The 22,691-nt window shown below is 31.8% G+C and overlaps 2 protein-coding genes across 4 annotated transcripts in view; one reads left to right on the plus strand and one right to left on the minus strand.

The window, feature by feature from the left end:
* Positions 1–9,080, plus strand: part of PMP34 (Peroxisomal Membrane Protein 34) — a 35,830-nt gene extending 26,750 nt beyond the window's left edge. For all 3 annotated transcript variants that reach the window (XM_072534199.1, XM_072534197.1, XM_072534198.1), the window contains one exon: positions 541–9,080. In XM_072534199.1, coding sequence (XP_072390300.1) covers positions 541–812 — 272 coding nt within the window. In that variant the 3' untranslated portion in view covers positions 813–9,080. The remainder of the gene's footprint in view (positions 1–540) is intronic.
* A 5,814-nt stretch (positions 9,081–14,894) lies between these two features.
* LOC140444738 (probable nuclear transport factor 2) lies at positions 14,895–22,681 on the minus strand. The gene is made up of 4 exons (XM_072536500.1): positions 22,445–22,681; positions 22,105–22,176; positions 18,844–18,942; positions 14,895–15,138 (listed from the first exon to the last, which is right to left on the minus strand). The coding sequence occupies exons 1-4, from the start codon at positions 22,550–22,552 to the stop codon at positions 15,025–15,027; spliced, it is 393 nt and encodes a 130-aa protein (XP_072392601.1). The 5' UTR covers positions 22,553–22,681; the 3' UTR covers positions 14,895–15,024.
* Between the last annotated feature and the right edge of the window lie 10 nt (positions 22,682–22,691).

A 22,691-nucleotide genomic window follows, 5' to 3' on the forward strand; every position in this document is an offset into this window, starting at 1 on the left:
TAGGGCTTCAACGTTAAGTTTTAAATTAGATATACACACTATAAATGGCAACACTGCGCGCCGTCGACTTTCCACGAACCTCCGTTTACCTCCGAGAGTCCATTTACTCGACGGGGAGAGTTCGGTATACAACATGTCAAAGTTTATAATTTTATTAAAATATATAACAAGGATATTAACTAACAGTGGTTTTGAGTGAGTGAGTCTCGGCCGCATTTTGTGCAGCAATCTCCCATTGTTGTACCTCCATCCTACGTAGATCACTCGTTAGTGCATCTTTCCATCATTTTCTTGGACGATTGACTGACCTTCTGCCATCGAGCCTTTCCTAGAAGGTTGTATTTCGTGTTGTATATACGTAAAAATAAAAAATAATAAAATTACTTTATTATATAAAATAATATAATTGAATAAAGTAATACAGTACCGCATAATGTACCACTTTTGGTATTGACGGACATAGGCGCGCCTTTAGATCAAATAATTTATAAGTAATATACCTCTAATGCGTGCATGTAATAAAAATCTCATATATTTCAGGTGCCTTATCGAAAACCATCGCCACAATCCTCACGTACCCTCTACAAGTCGCTCAAACCAGACAACGACTCACCAAAGGACCTAGAATGAGCACAGCTGCGCTATTACTTACGTTACTCAGAAAAGACGGCCCGAGCGCCTTATTCACAGGCCTAGAATCGAAATTGTGGCAAACCGTGTTCGCAACCGCCTTGATGTTCGCTACCTACGAAAAAATTGTCCGCTTGGTGTTCAAATTGTTGTTGGGAACGGCGAGACGAAAAAATTTTTAAATCTATATTAGGGATGTGAATGTGAAGTAAATATGTCAGCAACATGTGATATTTTAACTGTCTACTATGCTAGGTACCTAATAAAAGATGTCCCAATATTAATTTGAATTTTAAATAATAACTAAAATGCTGGGTTTAAGAGCGTAGGCGCAAAATTTCGGGCCAATGCTTTTTAAATGCAATCATTTTTTTCGAATCCTGAGAAAACTAACAAACATCTTTGAAAAATTTAAACGCAGAATGAAAGATTACATTATTACCGAGGGCCGAAAGTCCCTTAGAATAAACAAAAAGTTTTTTTGAATGAGATATTTAATATTAAAAATCACACTAAATTTTCTCTTTTTTTTCACCCCTGTAACTTATTAAAATAAACATTATAGAAGTTTTCGGGGACTTTCGGCCCTCAGTAATAATGTATTCTTGTATTCTGCGTTTAAATTTTTCAAAAATACTTATTAGTTTTTTTAGGATTGTAACGATATTTTTGCTTACCACAGGGTAAGAATATGGGGGACAAGATTGGGCAAACAAAATAATCGGAACTAGTGCGTACGACACTCAGTTGGTTGTTGGAGAGCTGGGTCGTCGATAAGTTGAAGATATGGGGGTTGGATTGGGACAACTACAAAAAAAAGAAAAAAAAAAGGTGTACTTATACAAATCTCTTGGGGCAAACAGAATGAAAATAAACCGGAAACACCTCAAGAAATTTAATATAGGGCGCCACTTGAGGTGCCTAATTATACCTGTTACAACCACTAGTTGTAACTAGGGAAATAATTATGGAACATCAAAAATATAGAAAAAAATATCTTTTTCAAATAAAACTCAAAATAGATCAGAGAAACAAATTAAACGTTTATTTTTGTCTTAAACAAACATTTATCAAAATTACAGATTTTACAAGAACATATACAACATAATCCAAATTAATAAAAACTTACATGTTCTTCGTTTACATAAGAGATTGCTACAAAAATTTTAAATGGTTTCTAGGTTATAATATGGTCAATTTAGATTATCAAAATTATATGGATATCCTTTTTATGAAAAATATTATTGAATTTAATCTTACATATGGAATATTTTTTATATAAAATAATCAAATTAAAATTGCCTTATAACAACAATGGGTTAAAGCGAAATGTCATATGTCAACATAACAACTTAAGACAGAATAAAATATGACATTTTTTAGCTACGACAAAAATAATATAACACTTTAATTATTACAAATTCTTTTATTTTAATGAAAGCAAATTATTAAAAATGTCTTTATAACTTGGGAGAATTAATATATTAAATTGTTATCTTAATTCACATAATCACTTAACTTTGTAAAGGAAAAACTTGCTACATCTCTGGGAAGCTACTTGGACAGATTTTCAAAATGGAAAACAGGAAACCATTTCCGTACTCAGGCAGGAACGATTGAAACAGGAACTTGGTGGAGGAATCAAGCTGTCGACAGGGACATTCTATATAATACTTTTCAAAAATTTCCAGTATCTGTTTAAATCTTCCAGTGACCACTCTGACAGAACTGTATATGCAAAGAGTATCATCACGTCCACTGGTATGAGAACATTACAAAAAAGTTGAATCGCTTGTTCGATTCAAAAATTGCCCCAGATTTTACATTTCAAATCTTTTGTTAGACTTCCTTGGCTCGACTCACATTGTAGCACGTCTGCCCTGCTTGGAACTTAAATGTCGACTTTCTTTGCGTTAAATTTTACAAATTCCACACCATAAAATAACTCTCCCCCTTGTGTTTACAAAACCTAAACAAACAAATATACCTCGGACCCTCGCTCTAAGCGACAAAAACAACTTTTTAAATATTCCAGTTTATTGCGTTTTAACGACGAAAGACAAATAAAAACTCTTTTTTATATTAGGAGGGTATCATGAAATATAATCCTCTAGGCGACAAAAACTTGTCGAAATAGATATAACATAATACAAATTAACAAAATAGCACGTAGTTTTTAAACCGCAGTTCTACCTGACTTTGTAACAAAAGGTTATGGGATTTGAAAGTACACATAGACAAAAAATATATCCAGCGTTATTTACGCATTAAGGATTTTCGTAAAAGACAAACACATATTTTATGGCAATCTTTATGCGTACTGACGAGATAAACGAACAGGGACGTATTATAAAATTTAAAACGCTACAGGATTCGAAAAAAATGAATGCTTTTAAAAAGCATTGGCCCGAAATTTTGCGCCTACGCTCTTAATTCATTTAGAGCAAGTGATGGTAAAATTTTCTTTGGAGTTTAAATTGGGTCGCAATAAGTTTGTGTGTCTGTTGATAGAGCTATGGAGCCGGGATCTAGTTCAACTGATTTTCCATGTTGACTCCCAAAAGAAATACAGATTGTACTTTTTTAATTTATTGGATGACTTAACAATTTGAATTGTAACCCAGGTCGTGTTGCTTACTACATTTCAAACGTTGTCAGTAATACTAACTAATTGATTTTTTTGTCTATTTACATTTCGCTTTGAAGATGCGAATTATGTTGTTTACACAAGGTTATATAGGAGCACATAATATAATGTATTCTAATAACAGCTCCACTTTCGTGTTAAATAATATCCTTTCCTAACAACATGTTTTGTCATTGTTGTACGAATACAACGTTTTTTATTCGTTTGGACTGGGTTGACTATTCTAACTAAAACTCCTCGATTAAACTCAGTTTATATTAATTTAAATGTAAACAATTCACTCCGTTATGCCGTTCGTTCTATGGCTGACAGTAGACAGTGATCTGCTTTGGTCAAATGCGTCGAGAGCAGCGCAATCGATGACGGCCGAAGGCACAGTGCCGTAACAGTCATTAGGGAGTTAAAGTGCAGGGCAAAACGTTAACGTTAACGTATAATTTGACAGCTACTCGTGCGCAGTAGAAGAATACACATGTTTGCGTTAACGGGTCTCAGTAACCTTGCGTGCGTTTACGAATTCCCTTAACGTTATCCAAATTGTTCTGAGTATTACCGAATGTCTGTCAAATCTCCGAAAATTAAAAACTTTTTGTTGTTTTGTGATTTTAACCAATGATTTATCTTTTGTTTGTGTTATTGTAACCTAAAAATAGTGAAAAAAATCGAAAAAAAAAAAGACGGAAACCAATTTCCCAATAAATTTTTACCAAATACATATATAGAAGTACAGCATCGTCATGTCATCATCCTCGAAATTAGATTCCCCAAACATTTCAATATTAAGGATATCTTCCATTCTGTAGTAAAAGCAATCAGAATAGTTCATAAAAAATCTACCTAGACCAGAAAAAAAAACATAAAAGGACACTGTCTAATCATTCAAATTTGTAAACAATCATTAACAAATCTGAGTAAAAGTAAGGTTAGAAACACACTTTAGACGTTAAAGTTTTACACTTCACAGTTAAAACGTAAAGTTTCCGTAAACGTAATTTCTTTACGTTTCGGCCAACTGATATGGGAAGGGGCTCGTAAACCTACCAATTTTTTGCAGTAGGATGGATCTCAATGAAACTTTTAACATTCGATTCGTAATAATGCCAGGACATTTTGTGAACAAAAATGATGATGTGTACATGAAAATTGCATTATCGGACCAGGATAGTCCATTTTCCACTTTTTCCACCATTTTCCGAAGTGATGAAAAATGATAAATTTGTAACTCGGAAATAATTGACGGAAATGAGTTCAATATTATAATACTCGGGGGTTTTCGGGGTCACTGAACATGAATATCATGACGGCAATGTTCTCCGAGACACCTGGTGCACCTGGGCCTCGTCTCCTCGAGTTTTTTGTAGAAATTCGATACAAAATCAGTGTAGATTCGTTACTCAGTGGTTTTTGGGGTCGCTCAACACTAATATCATGACGGTGTAGGTGTGCGACGCACCTGGTGGCCAGAAGGAGCCTTATCTCCGTGAGTTTTGTAGAAATTCGATACAAAATCAGTGTAGATTCGTTACTCAGTGATTTTTGGGATCGCTGAATACTAATATCATGACGGCGTTGGTGTGCGACGCACCTGGTGGCCAGAAGGAGCCTTATCTCCGTGAGTTTTGTAGAAATTCGATACAAAATCAGTGCAGATTCGTTACTCAGTGGTTTTTGGGGTCGCTGAACACTAAAATCGTGTCTCAGAAAGTTAGTTTATGACTAGAATTTGAGTATACTTATGTTAAAACGTTCTGGAAATAGTAGGATGAAAAATAGACAAGTTGCCATCATTTTATTTTGAATATCGCTTAATCTATCATCTCTACGATAAAAATGGATGAACTTTAAATTATTCGCAATTAAATTTCCTATCAGTTGTTTGTGCAATAAGTACCTACACAAAAATTTCGTGTAGAAATGAAAATTGGTGATAATATGTGTAAAAACAACGTTTTGAAAATTTGACTATTGGAAAACTCTTTACATATTCTAAAAATTTTGTGTATGTTCCGAGCAAAGCACGAAATTGGTAGCATTGTACCGTATTCAATCAACGATTGTACGGAAATTATTGTCCACTTCTAGCATTGTACCCCCAAACTGTACAATGTCTGAAATGATCAAAATTAAAAATGATAATCGAAACGCTCATCGATTATTATTGACAAGCGACGAATCGAACATTTATTGTTAATTATTTGATATTTTTATATTTTCTATCTACATATAGAGTCGTTCTTTTTCGAATCGACAATGTGATAAAATGCTGTGTCAAACTAAAATATAAATGATAAGAAATTGTTCTACAATAGAGAGATGATGTTAGTGAAACATTTCAAAGCTTCAAGAGATAGATACATCACTATAATACAGGGAAGCTGTTTGTGAAACATTTCAGATTTTCAAGAGATAGGTATGATAATTTAATCTTTCAATCCAGAAGTCAAAAACCCTGATTAATTATGGATGTATAACCTCAATTGATGTTTTTTTGTCTTTAATAACAAATGGGGAATAATCGTAAAAATCGATATGAATCGATATCCGTCATATTCTCCCAAACTTTGACGCATGGCTACTTATTGAAATTCGAACATTGTACAGCAATTCTTTTATACAAAGTTCGACGATTATGTAAATTTCGTAGATTGTACATTCAAGGGGTACAATGCTAGAAGTGGACAATATTGTTCGTACAATGCTAGTATTTTACAATTTCGGGCATTGCTCGTAACATATATAATTTTAAGATATTTACAAATCAATGATGGATAGAAAAATAAAACAGCCATTTTCTGCTTTTGCACAATACTTTTGCAAACGAGCTTTGCCTGAAAAATTCGAAACGTTCAAAAATGTGCTGCGTCGAAAATTCATTGTTATATAAATGGTTGAATTTTACTACATAATATAGTAGGGCAAATAAGCCTTTTAAATCCCTTTTGAAAAACGAAAACTAGTTAGGTGAGTTCAAGTCGTTATTGGTACATCTTTTACAGTTTTACAATCTTTTACGGCTCTGTACAAGCAGCAAAACAATGATTTGCTTACTTATTAATCAAATAATAACCAAAGTAACTAATATTTAATAGTATAAATGACTTTTTTTAAGATTCTGTTATTATAACTCTAGAAATGCATTTTTATTTTATAAGCTATTTTTTTATTAGATCTGGATCGAAGGGCATTTTAGAAAAGTAGGGTATTTCATATTATTCCAAAGCTTTTTTCCTTGTGGCAATTTAATTCTCTAATTACTATACAATGGTAATAATTAGTTTAAAATTCTAAAATTGCAACTTATCTATTAGATATTTTGACCTTCGTTTTACAACAAAAATTTTATTTTAAAAACAGCGCCACCTGGAACGTAAAATAAAGTAGTTTCAATTTGACAGTTGTGAATAATTTCCATTATATAGTACATATTTTTTAGTGTAGGTAGGCTATTTTTAGTATTTGTTACTGCTCACCAAAGAAACACTACTTGTGTTGTTTTTATCATCGAGTTAGAATCTATAGAAAAGCTATGAGCATATTAACGTGTATATTAAAAACGGCGTCAGTAGGCGTGGCTAACGATCATACCAATATGACGGTGGAATCAGGGCCGGACTCAATAATATTAAAACTACTATACAAATATGACTAGTTATTCAGTAGATTTATTCAAATTAACAAACAAAAAAAAAACAAATTAGTTGAAACTTAAAAATTTAGTTCAATTAACACAGTTAGAAAAGTTATTATTAAAAAAACACAATTTTTTGTTTTGAACATAAAACACTATATTTATTTGGTTTCCATATTCCTCTGTTAACAAATTTGATCTATATGTCTCGTCTTTCAGAATTATTTGGAAACCTAAAAATACAATTATATGCATCACTAAGTATTAATAACAAATTTATATTTTAAATAAAAAATATGATTATTGAACTAAAAAATATTATAAAAAGCTTACAAATTGTTTATTAGTATCTTTATATACTGTGTATTCATTACTTATATTTTATTAGAAGTGGATGTTTTAATTGCTATTTTGGAAACTTTTAAAAATATTCAATAATGACTGAAAAATTAATCGAGAAACTTTTCTAAGTTACTGTAAGATTTTTTATGAATACTATTAATTTATTCTCTGAAGTACGGGCCATTACTTTGTTTACATATTTGTATACTAACCTGTGGAACGTTATTCCTGAAGATTTTTTATTAACATTGCTTCTGCTACTGCAACTACGTTGAGAAAAAGATACCATTATTATGCACTATCACAATATAATATTAGATTTCGCTACTATTATAGCGAAAAATAAATATAAGTATTATAAAACCAAAAATATTCGAAAAACAACAAACGTAAACAATCATACACGATCTGTCAAAACGATCATAACAATATGGCCGAAGTGAGGTCGTTTTTAGTCACGTGATGCCCTCTCCATAGATTCTAACTCGATGGTTTTTATCAATTTATGTGCATTAGAAATGCTTTTTGTTTACTTCATTTAACCATTATTAACACTTAATATTTATATATTGAAATCATTTAGACTAATATAATTACCTCATAAAATAGTACAATATTAAATGGCTGCTAAATAAGTCTTCTTCTTCTAATGGCGCTACAACCCTTTTTGCTAATTTCAACGTTAGTAGGACGTCATCATTTCATTCTTTTTGAGGTTAAGTTAGTTATAGGTTATGCTGTTTTTATTTGAAGTTAGTTATAAAGTAAAAAGACCCAATTTTAATATTTATTGAAAAAAAAAAAACTAGTAAAAGTGTCAAAAAAGTACAAAAAAATTGAAAGTTATGAAATATCTAACATCTTTATGTGAACGCCAACAAAAATAATGAATTATCAATTATTTTTAATATTAAATTGTCCAAAAGTACATAATGAACTTTTAAAATTGCTAAAATGCATACATCTTCCAAACACAATATGGCGGATATGTATACCCAATTAAATTTGAAGTATGCCACTTTTAAAGGATTGTCTTTAAAAGTAGTCAACGACGAAACGGTATCATTCAAAAATGCAAGTAATAGTAACAGATATATAGTCCATAAAAGAATGTACTAGATATAAAACGTGAGACGGGAATGTGTTAACATTTAAGGTCATCTAGATTCCAACAAGATAATAGAGCTTAATATAATAGGCAACATTAAATAATTAAGACGATAATGTGTAAAAATATTTTTAACCTGTGATCAAAGAGTTAATTCCAAAGTTGTTAGTAGTATCCAAGATCATTTTTCGATAATAATTTATGATTAAGGCTTACCTGGAATTCCATTGACTCTTATATTTTAGTACACACCCTGGTTTCTGGCCCTTCACAGAAAAATACTTAAAATTTTGAGGAAAAGTACGTAATTCTCTGTCACACTAAAGTGAAGCCATTCGTCTTTTTGTCTTCTCCTCTATTAATAAATAAGTATCCTTTCAGTAGGAAAGGTAATTAAGTAATTTATTTTAACAAAGTTTTCCCTTTTCGTTAGAGATTTAGGAAGTCCAGAATATTTGAAGTGCAACAATTTTTCTTTACAAGGTGGGTATTTTTCTAGGACATTTTTTTAATAAAAGATGGTACTAATGGATGTCAGTATTCCCAACCTTAAATGAGTACTATTTATCCAATTATAAATGATGTACTACATAATATGAGTACTATTTTTTAAATGAGGCAACATTGCTCTAATAACGCGCTTAATCCATATGCGCCTCCTTTACGAAACTGTCATGGAAGACATATTTTGAAATGTCTGTGAAAAAATACAATTTTAGACAAAACCGAAAAAACGATTAAAGCTGCGCGCCATATGGTATGCATTGTAAGTTGATAAATAAGCAACGCAGACTCTATATATACAATTTTCAGATTCGTACGAGCTGCGAGGGGGCTCTGTTGTTTTTCATTTTCCTTAATGCCAGTTTAATTTATGGTTATGTAACTTTCGGTATATATTCTGAGCCATAATTGCAAACTATTCGACTATTTGTTACATCATGGTTAGTGGCATGTTTTCTTTATAGCACGTTGTACAAATCTTTATCTGTTGTCACTGTTGACTCGGGTCAATATAGACATTTAAAATTTCCGGAAAGCCAAATATTGGTGGAGAGCTGGGGTTTACCATTACAAATAAAGTTTTAAAAATCCCCAATCGATCGTATGTGTGCTATCAGAGGTCAAAATTTGAGGTTTTTTGTTTTGAATTTATCTCGAAAACAGAAAGTTTTATAACAAAAACCTTAAGTTTTTTTTAAGTACTATCCTGTTCGTCCTCACGTTGTCTTTTCACTGCAGCGATTGAAGTTGTCTGGGTGTATGATTTTCTGCAATCCACGTGTATTGTAACAAAAAACTCATCACCTCTCGCGACGCTAGCTAAGTTTCTTGCAAATAAAGCAAAACTTAGACATTTAACCAGTATTTTTATGTCTAAATTGACCGGTTCACTGTACCTTCATACAATATGTAAACAAACTTGACATGGTATAAAGTCTGTGTCATCACCTGTTGCGACTAAAGAAATTCTCATTCAGACATCCCCTTTCTGGAAATTGTTAGGGTCTTGTTTTTAGTTGTCAAATTTCATGATTCCTGTTTGGAGGTAAAGTGGGTCATATTCAAAAACAGAACTTGTAGCTAACATCACATAAAAAATAGCATGACAGTACTTTTAAATATTTTATCGTAGACGAATATATTAACATTCTGACGAAAAGATATCTTGCGTTTGTTCTTTGTGTCTCTTTCCAGTACATTATATCGAGCTCTGTCGTAGCTTTTCTAGAAATAAGAGTGAGACAGATCGACCAATGAGAAAAAGATTGTGTCGTCCCTTAGCTCCACAGACTGCTCAGTCTATGTTAATATATAGGACTATGTGATTTATATGCCATTGTGTTGGCCTTATCTTTTAAGAGATGCACTAAACGGCTTCTAAATCACTACTATTCATAAATTTGCAAAAGGAATGGTTTTATAATGCAAAAATAATTGATCTTCTGCATGTATAACAGGATGCTCTCTATGTGATTTTGTTCTAGCTAATATGTTGTAGTATTTTACAAGTTACTTATGGTAAAATGTTTTATGATTCTTTGGTGTAATTAAATTTATTTAATTATCACGAACGCGCTTTTGATATATTGTGTAGATTATATAAGTATTTATGGCAGTTTGACCCAGTGGTTATTAAATATTTCTGAATTGTTGAACATTAAGTATATGTATTATTAATAGTAGATATTTTTTATGTATACATATAATTGTTAAAAATATTACAATTGCTCACACATACCAAACACAACAAATTTGTTATACATTGTTATAAAATAAATATTTTGTTTATAGTAGTTGTTTATTTTTAATTAAATACCAAACCTAAGGAATTTTTGCAGAAGTCGAAAATATTAAATTTCATAATTTAACAAATTAGAGGGGTTAGGTTAAGTTATAAAGCAGTTTATTCTAGATCAGTGTTTTTCAATTTTACTCGGGGGATCGCCGACTGAGAAAATCAGTTGAGGTTCTTACACAAAAAAAAAACACAATTTTAGTGGGAAGGGTGTGCTTGTCTATTTTTCGAAAGTTTATCAAATTGTGGTGCTATTTTTGAAACGTTAATAATCAAATCAGTTTCTAGTTACAGTCTATTTCTCTTTTTGTCAGTTCACATAAGTATGAAATGGCGAATTGCCCTAATAATTTAAGAACTTCCCTTGTCAGCTCGACACTTTGCGAATAAAATTCCATTTTAAGCATGCTATCAGCAGCTAAATCAAGAAGACATTCTTTCAGTTTTGTGGTGACATCAGCCAGATCTATTGATTTGTCCAAAAAAGGTTTTAAAATCCATCTACGCCCATTGTCAGCTTCAGAGTGCAAATCTGGAAACTATGTCAAAAGCAAACTCTGTATCAAGCATAGAATGTGATACTGCAAAACTGTGGTCTGTTGCATTATCTTCAACAATCCTTTGAACCATGAAAACGAAGTTTTGGGTGAAATGCTTTTACTTTATCTTTAGCCGTTCAAATATTTTCTTCTCTTCCTTGAAGGTTATTGTTCAAATTGTTAAGGTGACTAAAAAGATCTGCCAAAAATGCAAATTTCGAGAGCCAAATAGGCTCAGAAAAACGATACATATTCAGATTTTGCATCTTGTAAGAACATTGACAATGCATCTCTCAGTTCCAGAACTCTTGTCAATACCTTTCCTTTGGATAGCCACCTGACCTCTGTGTGATAAAGGAGATTTTGATGAAGCGAGCCCATATGTTCACAAACGATTCTGAATAACCGGGTTTGCAAAGCTTTACCTTTGATAAAATTCACAATTTTTATTACCTCCTTGAGCACGTCATTTAAATCAGAAGGTACTACCTTAGCGGCTAGAGATTGTCGATGAAGAAAACATTGTGTCCAGTATATGTTTGGCATTATCGATTTTAGTTTAGCAACGAGTCCGCTATTTTTGCCAGTCATAGCTTTAGCGCCATCGCTACAAATAGTGATACATTTTTTCCAATCAATATTGTAGTTGCAAGTGCTTTCCAAAAACATATCATACAAACAGTGGCCAGTAATGTTTGCAAAAAGTGCTTTGCAAAATAAGATTTCTTCCGTGATACTGTCATCTGCTTCAAAGCGCACAAATACTACAAATTGTGCACATCTGTAGATTCGTCAAAGATTAAAATAAATTAAATTCAACTAACACAATTTTCCTCTAATAAACCATATACTAACAGCTGACTGACTATTTAGTGCAGCTTCCATCAAATTCCCAATGGCATCAATGCACCAATTCCATACTTGGTTTATCAATCTCATTCTCAATTACTATTAGAATAGAATAGAATAGAAATATGCTTTATTGTCACTGAAAATTATTGAACAATTTTATGGACAAAGCTAAAAAAAATGAGTCAAAAAGTATAAAACAAAAACAAATATAATAAAAAAAACAGAACAATACAATTTTAAATTAGTAAAATTATTGTATAACTTACATAATATGTACAGACAACCACAAATGAGACAAATTGTAGCCACTGCTTGAGACACCCAAATGTAATTATAAACAATACTAATTTTGTTTCTTTGTTATACATTAAGAAACTCGTCAACTGAATAATATGGTCTTTCAGAGAGATAGATTTTTGTCATCTTACGAAACTTAATGAAAGATGTTGCGGATTTAATTTCTCTTGGAAGGTGATTATAAAGTTTTTTTGCACTATATAGAATAGAATTCTTTACTAGCTGAGTGGACGGGATCGGTAAATAAACGTTACAATCCGAATTTCTAATGGAGTAGCCATGATCAGGTCTATCGGGAGAAATGTTTAGATGCTTGCGAATCAAACAAACCGTTTCCAAAATAAAGAGGGAAGCGTCAAAATTCCGTGATTTTTGAAGTAGGTCTTGCAATGAGTTGTTTGTTTGAGACCAAATAGATAACGAATTGCTCTTTTTTGCAACTTAAAAATGGAATCAAATTGGGCCGCTGTACTAGAACCCCAAAATGGAAGCCTATATCGAAGATGGGACTCGAACAATGAGAAATATGCCATTTTGACAGAAGATAAATTTAGTTCCTTCGAAACAGATCTTATTGCAAAGCAAGCTGAGGCTAGTTTCTTCCTTAAGGAGTCAGTATGCAACGACCATTTAAGATCGCTGTCGACAAGAATACCTAGAAATTTCACGGAATTAACGATACTGATTTGGCTCTCATTCAAAAGCAAGGGTTGAATGACTCCTTTGTAAGATAATGCTACTGTCTGATCCACGTTAAAGCTAAGTAAGTTGGAGTCTGACCAAGCCTTGATTATAAGCAAATCAGCGGTTATAATTGAATGAAGCGTTGAAATATTAGAGCTGCTCCAAGTAATACTGGTATCATCAGTAAATAGAAAAATTTTCCCTTTAATTTTCAAGTAAGTGATGTCATTAATGAAAAGTAAAAAAAGAATGGGACCTAATACTGAACCTTGCGGTACTCCACACTCAATGTCTTTACAACTAGAGTCGGTGTCTTTTATTCTAACCAATTGTTTCCTACCTACCAAGTAAGTTTTGAACCAATTCAAAGACACACCCCGAATTCCATAGAAAGTTAATTTTTTTAATAGAATGTCGTGATTTACGCAGTCAAAGGCTTTGGAATAGTCGCAGAAAACGGTGGCGGAGGAGAGGTTACTATTTAGTGATAGATATACCTCATGTAACACAGAAAACATGGCATCACTAGTACATTTATTAGACAAAAAGCCGAACTGATTTTGCGCTAAAATATTAAATTTAAGGAGAAAGGGCATAAGTCTAACTTTTATAAGCCTTTCAATAATTTTTGATAGTGCTGGTAACAAGGCAATAGGTCTATAGTTGCAGGCATCAGATTTGTCTCCACCTTTATGAAGAGGAATAACGATGGCAGTCTTTAGGCAGTTAGGGAATATACCTTTCTCAAGGGAATCATTTACTAGCGAGACCATGACCAATGCGGAATACGTGTCCAATACATTATGCGGAAGATTTGAGAAAATTTTAATAAATAATCCATCTGTATTACAGGACGATTTGCTTTTTATACTACGAATTGTTCAAATGAGTTCAGTCTTATCAACTGGTCTTAAAAAGAAGGTATCAGCAATGTTTTTCGAATTAGGGAGATAGGAAACTGGATCTTGTTGTGGCGAAATAGTTGAGGTTATATTTTTACTCACATTAACAAAGTAATCATTTAGATTTTCGGGGTTAGGAAAAGAAAAGGTTTGATTCGCTGCACTGGTTTTATTTCGAAAATCGTTTATTACTGACCAAGTTTCTTTTGAAATATTTTTGGAGCTTGTTAGGCGATTATGAAAGTAGGATTTTTTGGCTACTTTGAGTAGTTTTAGATAGCATTTTCTGTACGTATTGATATAATCAGAGATGGGGATACTGTCATTAAATTTTTTAATATATAGCAGAGAACGCATATTCTTCGCAGATATGCGAATGCCTTAGGTAATCCAAGGTTTATACCTGCTCACTCACTCAATTTGTTTCGTGTCATTTATTGTGTTTCAGCTTCTAGTTTTTAATACAAATAAAAATAACGTACTGGGCCTGATGAAGGGGCAAATATTGTAAGCCTTGAAACCGGTGGCACAAAATTTACCAACTTTATTGATAAAAACTACTAAAGATTGTGAGTATTGACTTATTTCCCATATACAGTATTATGGACTCACATTGGCAACCTTTTTATCATTTGTAAAATAGGAAAAAATCATTACCTAACGTATGTAGTCTTTTAATTAAATTATTTCTTTGGCTTTCTATGATACAAGGGAGTCGCCAGAATATTTCAACCTGTAGAGAAATCCACTGATACAATTTATTGTCACATATACAGAGACTGCACGAGTAACGTTGCCGGCACCTAACGCAATATTCACTAAACGTGACAATCGAATTGTCGTACTAGAATGTGTTGCTTGTATGTGAGAATTTTAACATATTTGTATTATTCATCAGCACACAAACTGGTTTAGCATCCAAATTTTTAATACCTTAAAGGTAAAATGTAATAAAAACACCAAATGTTTTAGAAAATAAGTTTATTATTGTGAATTCATATTAAGCAGAAACACATAAAAGAGAAGATTTTAAAAATTGCATATTTTCAGTTGATTCGAACATATAACATAAAGAAGGAGAGAAGATATAATAAAATCAGGCACTATTGTGTATGTTCAGCCTAAAAATGTCATGTTGAACAAAAAATGATCCATTTAATGGTTTTAAAACAAAAACTTGGGTATAAGCGTGCGGTGGATCATTATCAACCTGAAACACAAAGAAATATATATAAATAAGTATTAAAGTAATAATTATATCGTCGGCATACTGCCAAAAGTGATCAAGTCAAAAAAATCTCATTTTGGTATTTATTGACCAAATAACTTCAAATTATAATTTTTACAAAAAAATCGTCAAAGTCGCAATGTAATAATGGTTGCATAATTTCAGGTGTGTCTTAGAATGTTCAAGTTACAATATACGCTTCTGCGAAAACTGACTAAGGCTACTTGGTCACTTTTTTCGGTAGATAGTTGTTATTAAACTTGTCTGGTCAATTTAACCTAAGTAGACCATACGTAGAAGTATACTTATTTTTTTTGCAAAATACAGATTGCCACGATGGTCGCCAACATCCGAAACAGATAGGCATAACAAGAAGAAGATATGTACTTATTTTTGAGTCATAAAATTATTGTTATAACGCAAAGAAAAATGTGTTCCAGGGAGAAATACATAGCCTCCTTATGTGCAACAAATGAAAGTTCAGTAAACATTACAGGTATGTAATTATTGATATTTACCAAAAGTTAGGTTATAGGTTAGATACATTTTTTGTTGTACCTATGTACATGCTTAAACATATTGTTAACAAAAATTTATAGTTTTCGTTTATTTCAGAACCAACTAAACTCAATAATACTTCAACTGGTGGCAATCGAAATAAAATAACTACCAAAAAAACATAATGTAGACGCTGAATCCATAACATATTTACGTGACGTGTCAACTTATACTGAATCAGAACCATTTGTAGTCGAAATTGGTGATAATTACATTGCAAGTGAAGATGAAAGTAGCTAGGATGAAGTATTATTAAAAAAACCAAGATGAAAAAATGGAAGAAGAATATTACCAAACGGCTCAGACCGTTATGTAATCCCTACATAAGCAAAACTGGCATTAAAGGTCCAAAAAAACACAAAAGATCAACTGCCAAAACTGTAAGTTTCAATGTTCAACGAGTTTTTCTGAAGAAGAATGTGACAAGCTCTGCACAAGTTTCTGGAAGTTGCAGTACCAAAGGCAAAAGGACTTCATTTTATCTTGTTTCATGGACTAAGCCAAAATATCGAAGGGTCCGTACTAGAACAGGAACTAAGAAGGGAACGTCTAGGAAATATCATTTCCAGAAAAATGAGAAAAGAATTCAAGTTTGCAAAGTATTCATTCTTAAAACTCTTTGCATTAGCCAAGGACCTGTGGACACAGCTTTAAAGGGAGCAAATGAACATGGATTGTTTAATACTTCAGCTAGCAGAGGTCATCATCTCCGTCAAACAGAACACCCGAAGACATGATTGTAATATTAAGAGAACATATTGCCAGCTTTCCTACAATGGACTCCAATTATTGCAGACCAATCTTCAAAACGCCAATATCTAGATCCAAGCTTATCAATTTCCATGATGTATGACTTATATGTCAATAAACACAAAGAAAATAATAAAAAATACATTTCCGAAATTACTTACCGTCGTATATTTGGAAAAGAATTTAATATCTCTCTTTCGCCCTAAAAAGGATCTTTGTGAAGTTTGCGAGAAACACAAAAAGGAATTAATATCAGATGAAGATTACTCAGCTCATATTGCGCGGCGTGCTGAAGCAAATCAACTCAAGTACAATGACAAGGTTAGAGCAAATACAGATACCACTTTTGTAAGTGCAACATTTGATCTACAAAGCGTTTTGAATATTCTAACGCCTGACGTTTCTCAAATATATTATACAAGGAAGTTATGTGCCTACTATTGGACTATTTATGAAGCTAAGAAACCCAATAAAGCTTATTGCTTTTCTTGGACAGAATTAAATGGTCACAAGGGGAAGTTATGAAATAATGAAATAAAAGAAATTAGTGTTTTTCTGACAGCTGCAGTGGACAGAACGAAATCAATTTATTTCTGCCCTCTTTCTGTATATTATACAATACATGCAGTTTGAAGTTATCCAACATAATTTTTTGGAGAAAGGGCACCCATACATGTAGGTGGACTTAATGCATTCTGCAATCGAAAGAGCAAAGAAAAATGTATGCATCTTAACACACAATGACTTTTTAAACATTTTTCGACTTGCATGTTCTAAACATAAGAAAAATAAAAGTGCCAGTCCCTGTAACGTTCACGAATTAAGATTTTCTGATTTCACAGACTTAAAATCTCTCGCTACTACCTTGATTAAAAATAAAAGCAAAGATGAAACAGGCAAAAAAATTGAATGGCTAAAAATTAAATGTATGAGGTATGAAAAGGCCAATCCAGGATGTATTTTCTTTAAATACAGATCCTCAGAGGACTGAGTTTCATGTTCTTCAGGTAGCTGGAAAAGCCAGCCATTATATAAATCGTTGTTACGAATTATGAAAAAGAAGAAAAACAGTTTGCTTAAACTCTTAACAAGTAACATAATTCCGCCTGAATAACATGATTGGTACAGGTGTTTGCATGTGAATAATACAGCGCTTGATAAGGTTCCATAACCAACAGTGTCAGATTCAGATAGCGATATGGATTTGCTTGTAGATGACTAAGTCCAGAAACATAAAGTTTTAAAAACTGTGTAGTTATCATGTTCGATTTTATAATTACTTCTAAACTTCTTTAACCTTCATTTTCTCGAAACTGCCTACACATGACTTGGTCACTTTTGGCAGTATGCCGACGATATACTGTAAAATTTTTTTAGAAGATTTACCCTCTTCCAGTACATATATTACATTTATATATATACAGTGATTGTATTGAGTTAAGCAAAAATGCTGTTAGGACTTAAACATACATATAATTTAAGTAGTATTTTACTGGTAAGAATGGTAAAATTTAAAGTTTTCATATAGTAATTTTATCTCGTTTATTGAGGGTTACAATTTCTGACCATATTTAAATCGGCAGATTTACTAGGATTTTACTTATGAAAACTTTTCAATACAGTTATAAACTCTTTAATCTTGCTATGAATGTACTGACGGAGAAGGTAAAGGAGGGGCTTCTTGGTCAATGTTCCTAGATTATGATACCATGTTAGCAAAGGGAAGCAAAAATATATTGGAGCAGAAGTTGGAGTATTGGAGAAGGGCTATTGAAGAGGGAAAACTTAAAATTAGCAGGTCAAAAACAGAGTATATGTGGTTGGGAGGAACAGGAATGATTGGGGACATCGAATTGCTTGGGGAAAAACTAGGACAAGTAGGAGAATTTAAATACCTTGTTGTAGTTAAATACATAATAAAAATGGGACACTAGATCAAGAAACTGAGCATAGGATATAGAATGGTTTAACTGAAAACAAATGAGCAGGGTTCTCTAAGATCGAAAAATCATGGAAGGGCTGAAAGGAAAGGTATACAAGAGTATGGTGAGGCTTGCATTGGTGTAGGGAGATGAAGTGTGGGATGTGAAGAGGGTCCAGGAAAAGAAGATGAAGGTAGCTGAAATGGAAATGTTACAGTGGATGTTGGGTAAGACTAAGAGGGACAAGATTAGGAAAGATGTAATTAGGTAAAGGGCCAGGATGACTACAGTCTCAAAAAAGGTTAAAAAACAAAGGTTTGTTCATATCAGATGTAGAATTGAGATCTATGTGGGACAAGGGATTGTTAATGGAAGAACAGAAATGAGTGGAGAAGAAGAGTAAGGAACAGTAAAATCATGTGGCTTAGTTAATACCGAATATATCAAAAATACTCACTTGCAATCTTCCTAATACATTTATCAGTACACCACCATCAAACATAGGTTGAGAGTCTACTTCAGTAAGTTGTCTATTTATATTTTGGAATCCTAAGGACTAAAAAAAAAGAATGTTATTATTTACAGTAAAAATAGTAAATTGTAAAAACATGTTATTATTAAGTAGTGCAAGTTTTGTAGTCAGATCTGAAATTTATGTTCCTTCCTGACGTTTTGCCAATAACTGAGACAAACATTATCAAAGGTAATGTGCAAAACTCTCTTGTATACCTTTGATTGGTTTGAAGATGGACTTGTTATCATGGTTTACTAAGATTTTGTTAATTAAATCAAACATTTTTGCATTTTGATACAGATACATTGCTTTTATCTTTTGCTTGGAGTGTTTCTGAAGTGAAAACTTCTAGAATCTAGAGGAATTTGAGAAAAATATTTTTTAGGTATGCAAAAATCTCTCTTGAGCTGAAAAATCATAGATTTTTGGTAAAACAAAATAACTTGACACAATTTGGACCTAATAGGTATTTTTTTCTAATTTGTTTTTTGTTTTCCCTGAAGGAAAAATCCTAGTCTTAAAGCTTCATACATAATGACCTGTAAGGAAGATTGCATTGCAGACAATAGGCCTTCTTCTTCTCTTATTCTTAGAATCTAGAGGAATTTGAGAAAAATATTTTTTAGGTAAGCAAAAATCTCTCTTGAGCTGAAAAATCATAGATTTTTGGTAAAACAAAATAACTTGACACAATTTGGACCTAATAGGTATTTTTTTCTAATTTGTTTTTTGTTTTCCCTGAAGGAAAAATCCTAGTCTTAAAGCTTCATACATAATGACCTGTAAGGAAGATTGCATTGCAGACAATAGGCCTTCTTCTCTTATTCTTATACATTTTCTTGAACGAATTGCCATAGTTTTAAAACTATGGCAATTCTTGGGATAACTTTTGAATTTGAAGAAATAGGTCCACTCATATTCTTATGCCATTTCATTTTGTAGAAATTTATATGAACATTAAATCTTGGTACATCTGTTAGATTAGGTAAATAGGTTCCTATTGACGAAGAATCCTATTGAATTTGAAACAATAGATCTTCTAAAATTTATGCCTTTTGTTTTTCTTGAAGAGAAAGTATCTTGACACTTAATATAACATAGGTTTCTTTTGATGTCAGAAAAAACCTTATTGAATTTGGGGCAATATAGTACAGGGAAATAATCAAAAAAGACCATGTTCGGAACTGTGGAAATCAGGCATCTGATTTTTTTAAGTTATTACAGGCCTATATAAAGAAAACCGATAAGTTTTCTACAGAGATTTCAGCATTTATTTTTAATTATTAACAATTTAGTATAAAAAGACACTTTTTCGTGTTTTGCTTACCATAAACACTTTAAAAACTGCAAAATAAAGCAAAATCACATAAAAGTTTTCACTTCTGTCAATGCTCTCCCTAGCAAAACATTAATTTTTTTATCAAGTACAATAAGTTGAACCCCCATTTCACATATCTGTATCAATCAGCATAGAAAATCGTTGGTTTCTTCTTAAATATTAAAATAACATAAAACATTACTCCAAAAATCTTCTCAACTTTGTGATCTACATCTAGAAATCTGACACCAGCACGAAGAAGTGATTATAACATGTTTTTTTGATAAGAGAAGACAAATAGCAAAGATAAAATATAGTATTGATAATTTCTTTTAGGACAGAAAATAGTCAAAAGTAATATCACATGTATATAAGATCATGTGCAGAATAAGTAATTGATAATGCATGCCATCTCATGATAAAAAGTCATTAAAACAAAATAATGTTTAAATTACTATCATCCTATATTAGGTGAAACCCAATACAGGAACATAGTACACTATGTAATCTTTAAACAAAGATTAACATTTCTGAAAAGTGAAAGAGATAATACTAGAAGAACAAAACAAACCTCAAAATATTAAAAATTATAAATGAATACAATAAATGGATACATATTAAACCCAACAACAAGAGGATATACGAAAAATAATAACAATATTAATATAAAAAAGGCAGTAAAAAAGTAACCAAACCTAACCTAACCTGCTAACAAACCAGTAATTTTTTGTAAAAAGGAGAATTACCCCCTTTGAACATGTACAATGCTTATCATTAGTATTATTTCTTGTTGTTTCATGGTGTATAACGGCGGAAGCTTTTAAAAGCAAGACATATTTTAAATGGAAATTACATAAAAAAGAATGTTGAGCACCCAATAAAAATCATTGTACAATAATCAGTAAGTGATCTAACATCTGTTTGAAGACGTCATATCCTCTTGCTGCACTAGTACGTAAGTTTTTATTTGAGTAAACATTGATATAGTCTGTTCACTTTCACTCAGCCTGGGAATATTCTAACAGATTCGTCATAGAAAACATACATCACAAAAATGTCTTTAGTCCTTACACTGAACCCAGTCCCAATTGTTCAGTAAATTTAGTAATAGATTTTTTGCTATGTTGGTCAAATTGTGACTTACACTGGAAGTTACTAGATATCCAAGCATACATGCTCATAGCCATTTTTAAAATAAAAGTACTTTAATTACAAGTTTATTTTTGAATTTTTTAGTCATTTACAAATGGAAAGTCTTAACTCAAAATTAATGAACATACAATTCCATTATTCATGATTATTCCTCTATTTTCAATTAAAGAAGTCTGCAACAGTAACTTTATTTCAGCTATTAATAAGCTGCCATAGGAATTTTTGTGTTACATGTTTCTGACAATGACTGTCAAAATATTTCCAAGCTGAATGAACTCACTATACCTCTCACTATTAACAAATAATAAAATAAAGTAACTGTTGCAGACCTTTCATTGGAAAAAAAAGAATAATCCTGAATAATGGGAGTGAATATTCATACATTTTCATTTAAAACTTTCAATTTGTAAATACTAATAAAATAGGAGTTTTAGAAGAACAAGATGCTAGATTTTCAACAATGTTAGTTAATTTGTATTAAATTAGATAAAATAGACATAAAATATTAAACATGAGTCACAAATGTTTATACATGCAATTGTGAGTCAGAAATATATACTAAAATTAGAAGGATGAAAGATGTATTTCTTAAAAAAGGCAGAGGAAGCATCCAAAGCAGGCATGTAAAGGAGGGCAGTTTTTAGAACTCTGAAAAGTACTGCTTCGATCCTGATTATTTTCATTTATTCATTATCTAATATCCTATAAGATTTGACAACATTTCTTATACTTACATTTAATTTCTCCATTATCTTTGCAGATCCTTGTAATTGTTTGCCTTCAAAGGTCATAAATGAATGTTCTACCTGTACAATAAAAGTAAAATGTTAGTGGTGGCTCATGATTTAAGTATAAGAAAAGACCGGTAAGTACTTCTTATCACAAATTCAAGAACGTTTAGGGTTATCTGGTAAATCTAATAGTATACAATCTATTTATGACCTACTGCATGGGGCTTATCAAAAATCCTACTTTCTAGATCATTTACTAAGCGGTTTTTAGAAATTAACCAAAATGCGTATTAGCCAAACAATTAACAGATTTACAATTATCTGTAATAAGTGTGGTACTCACATTATACATGTTTACCAAATTAGGCCTTTGGATGGGATCGTCGAAAAGCATATAATATTGTTGGACAAAACTTTTGCCTATGGCATCATATTGAAGATTAATTGCCATATTTTGATTTTTTCTTAATACCTAATTTAAAATAAACCAATTAACTATAATAATCAAAAAATTACTTTGGCTGCCCTACTCCGACTACTAGTCGAGCGCCGAATCAAAAATGTTCGTTCATTTCATCGGTTCATTTGCA

This window comes from Diabrotica undecimpunctata, chromosome 6 (genome assembly GCF_040954645.1).
Source record: "Diabrotica undecimpunctata isolate CICGRU chromosome 6, icDiaUnde3, whole genome shotgun sequence".
In the NCBI taxonomy this organism is placed as follows: Eukaryota; Metazoa; Arthropoda; class Insecta; order Coleoptera; family Chrysomelidae; genus Diabrotica; species Diabrotica undecimpunctata.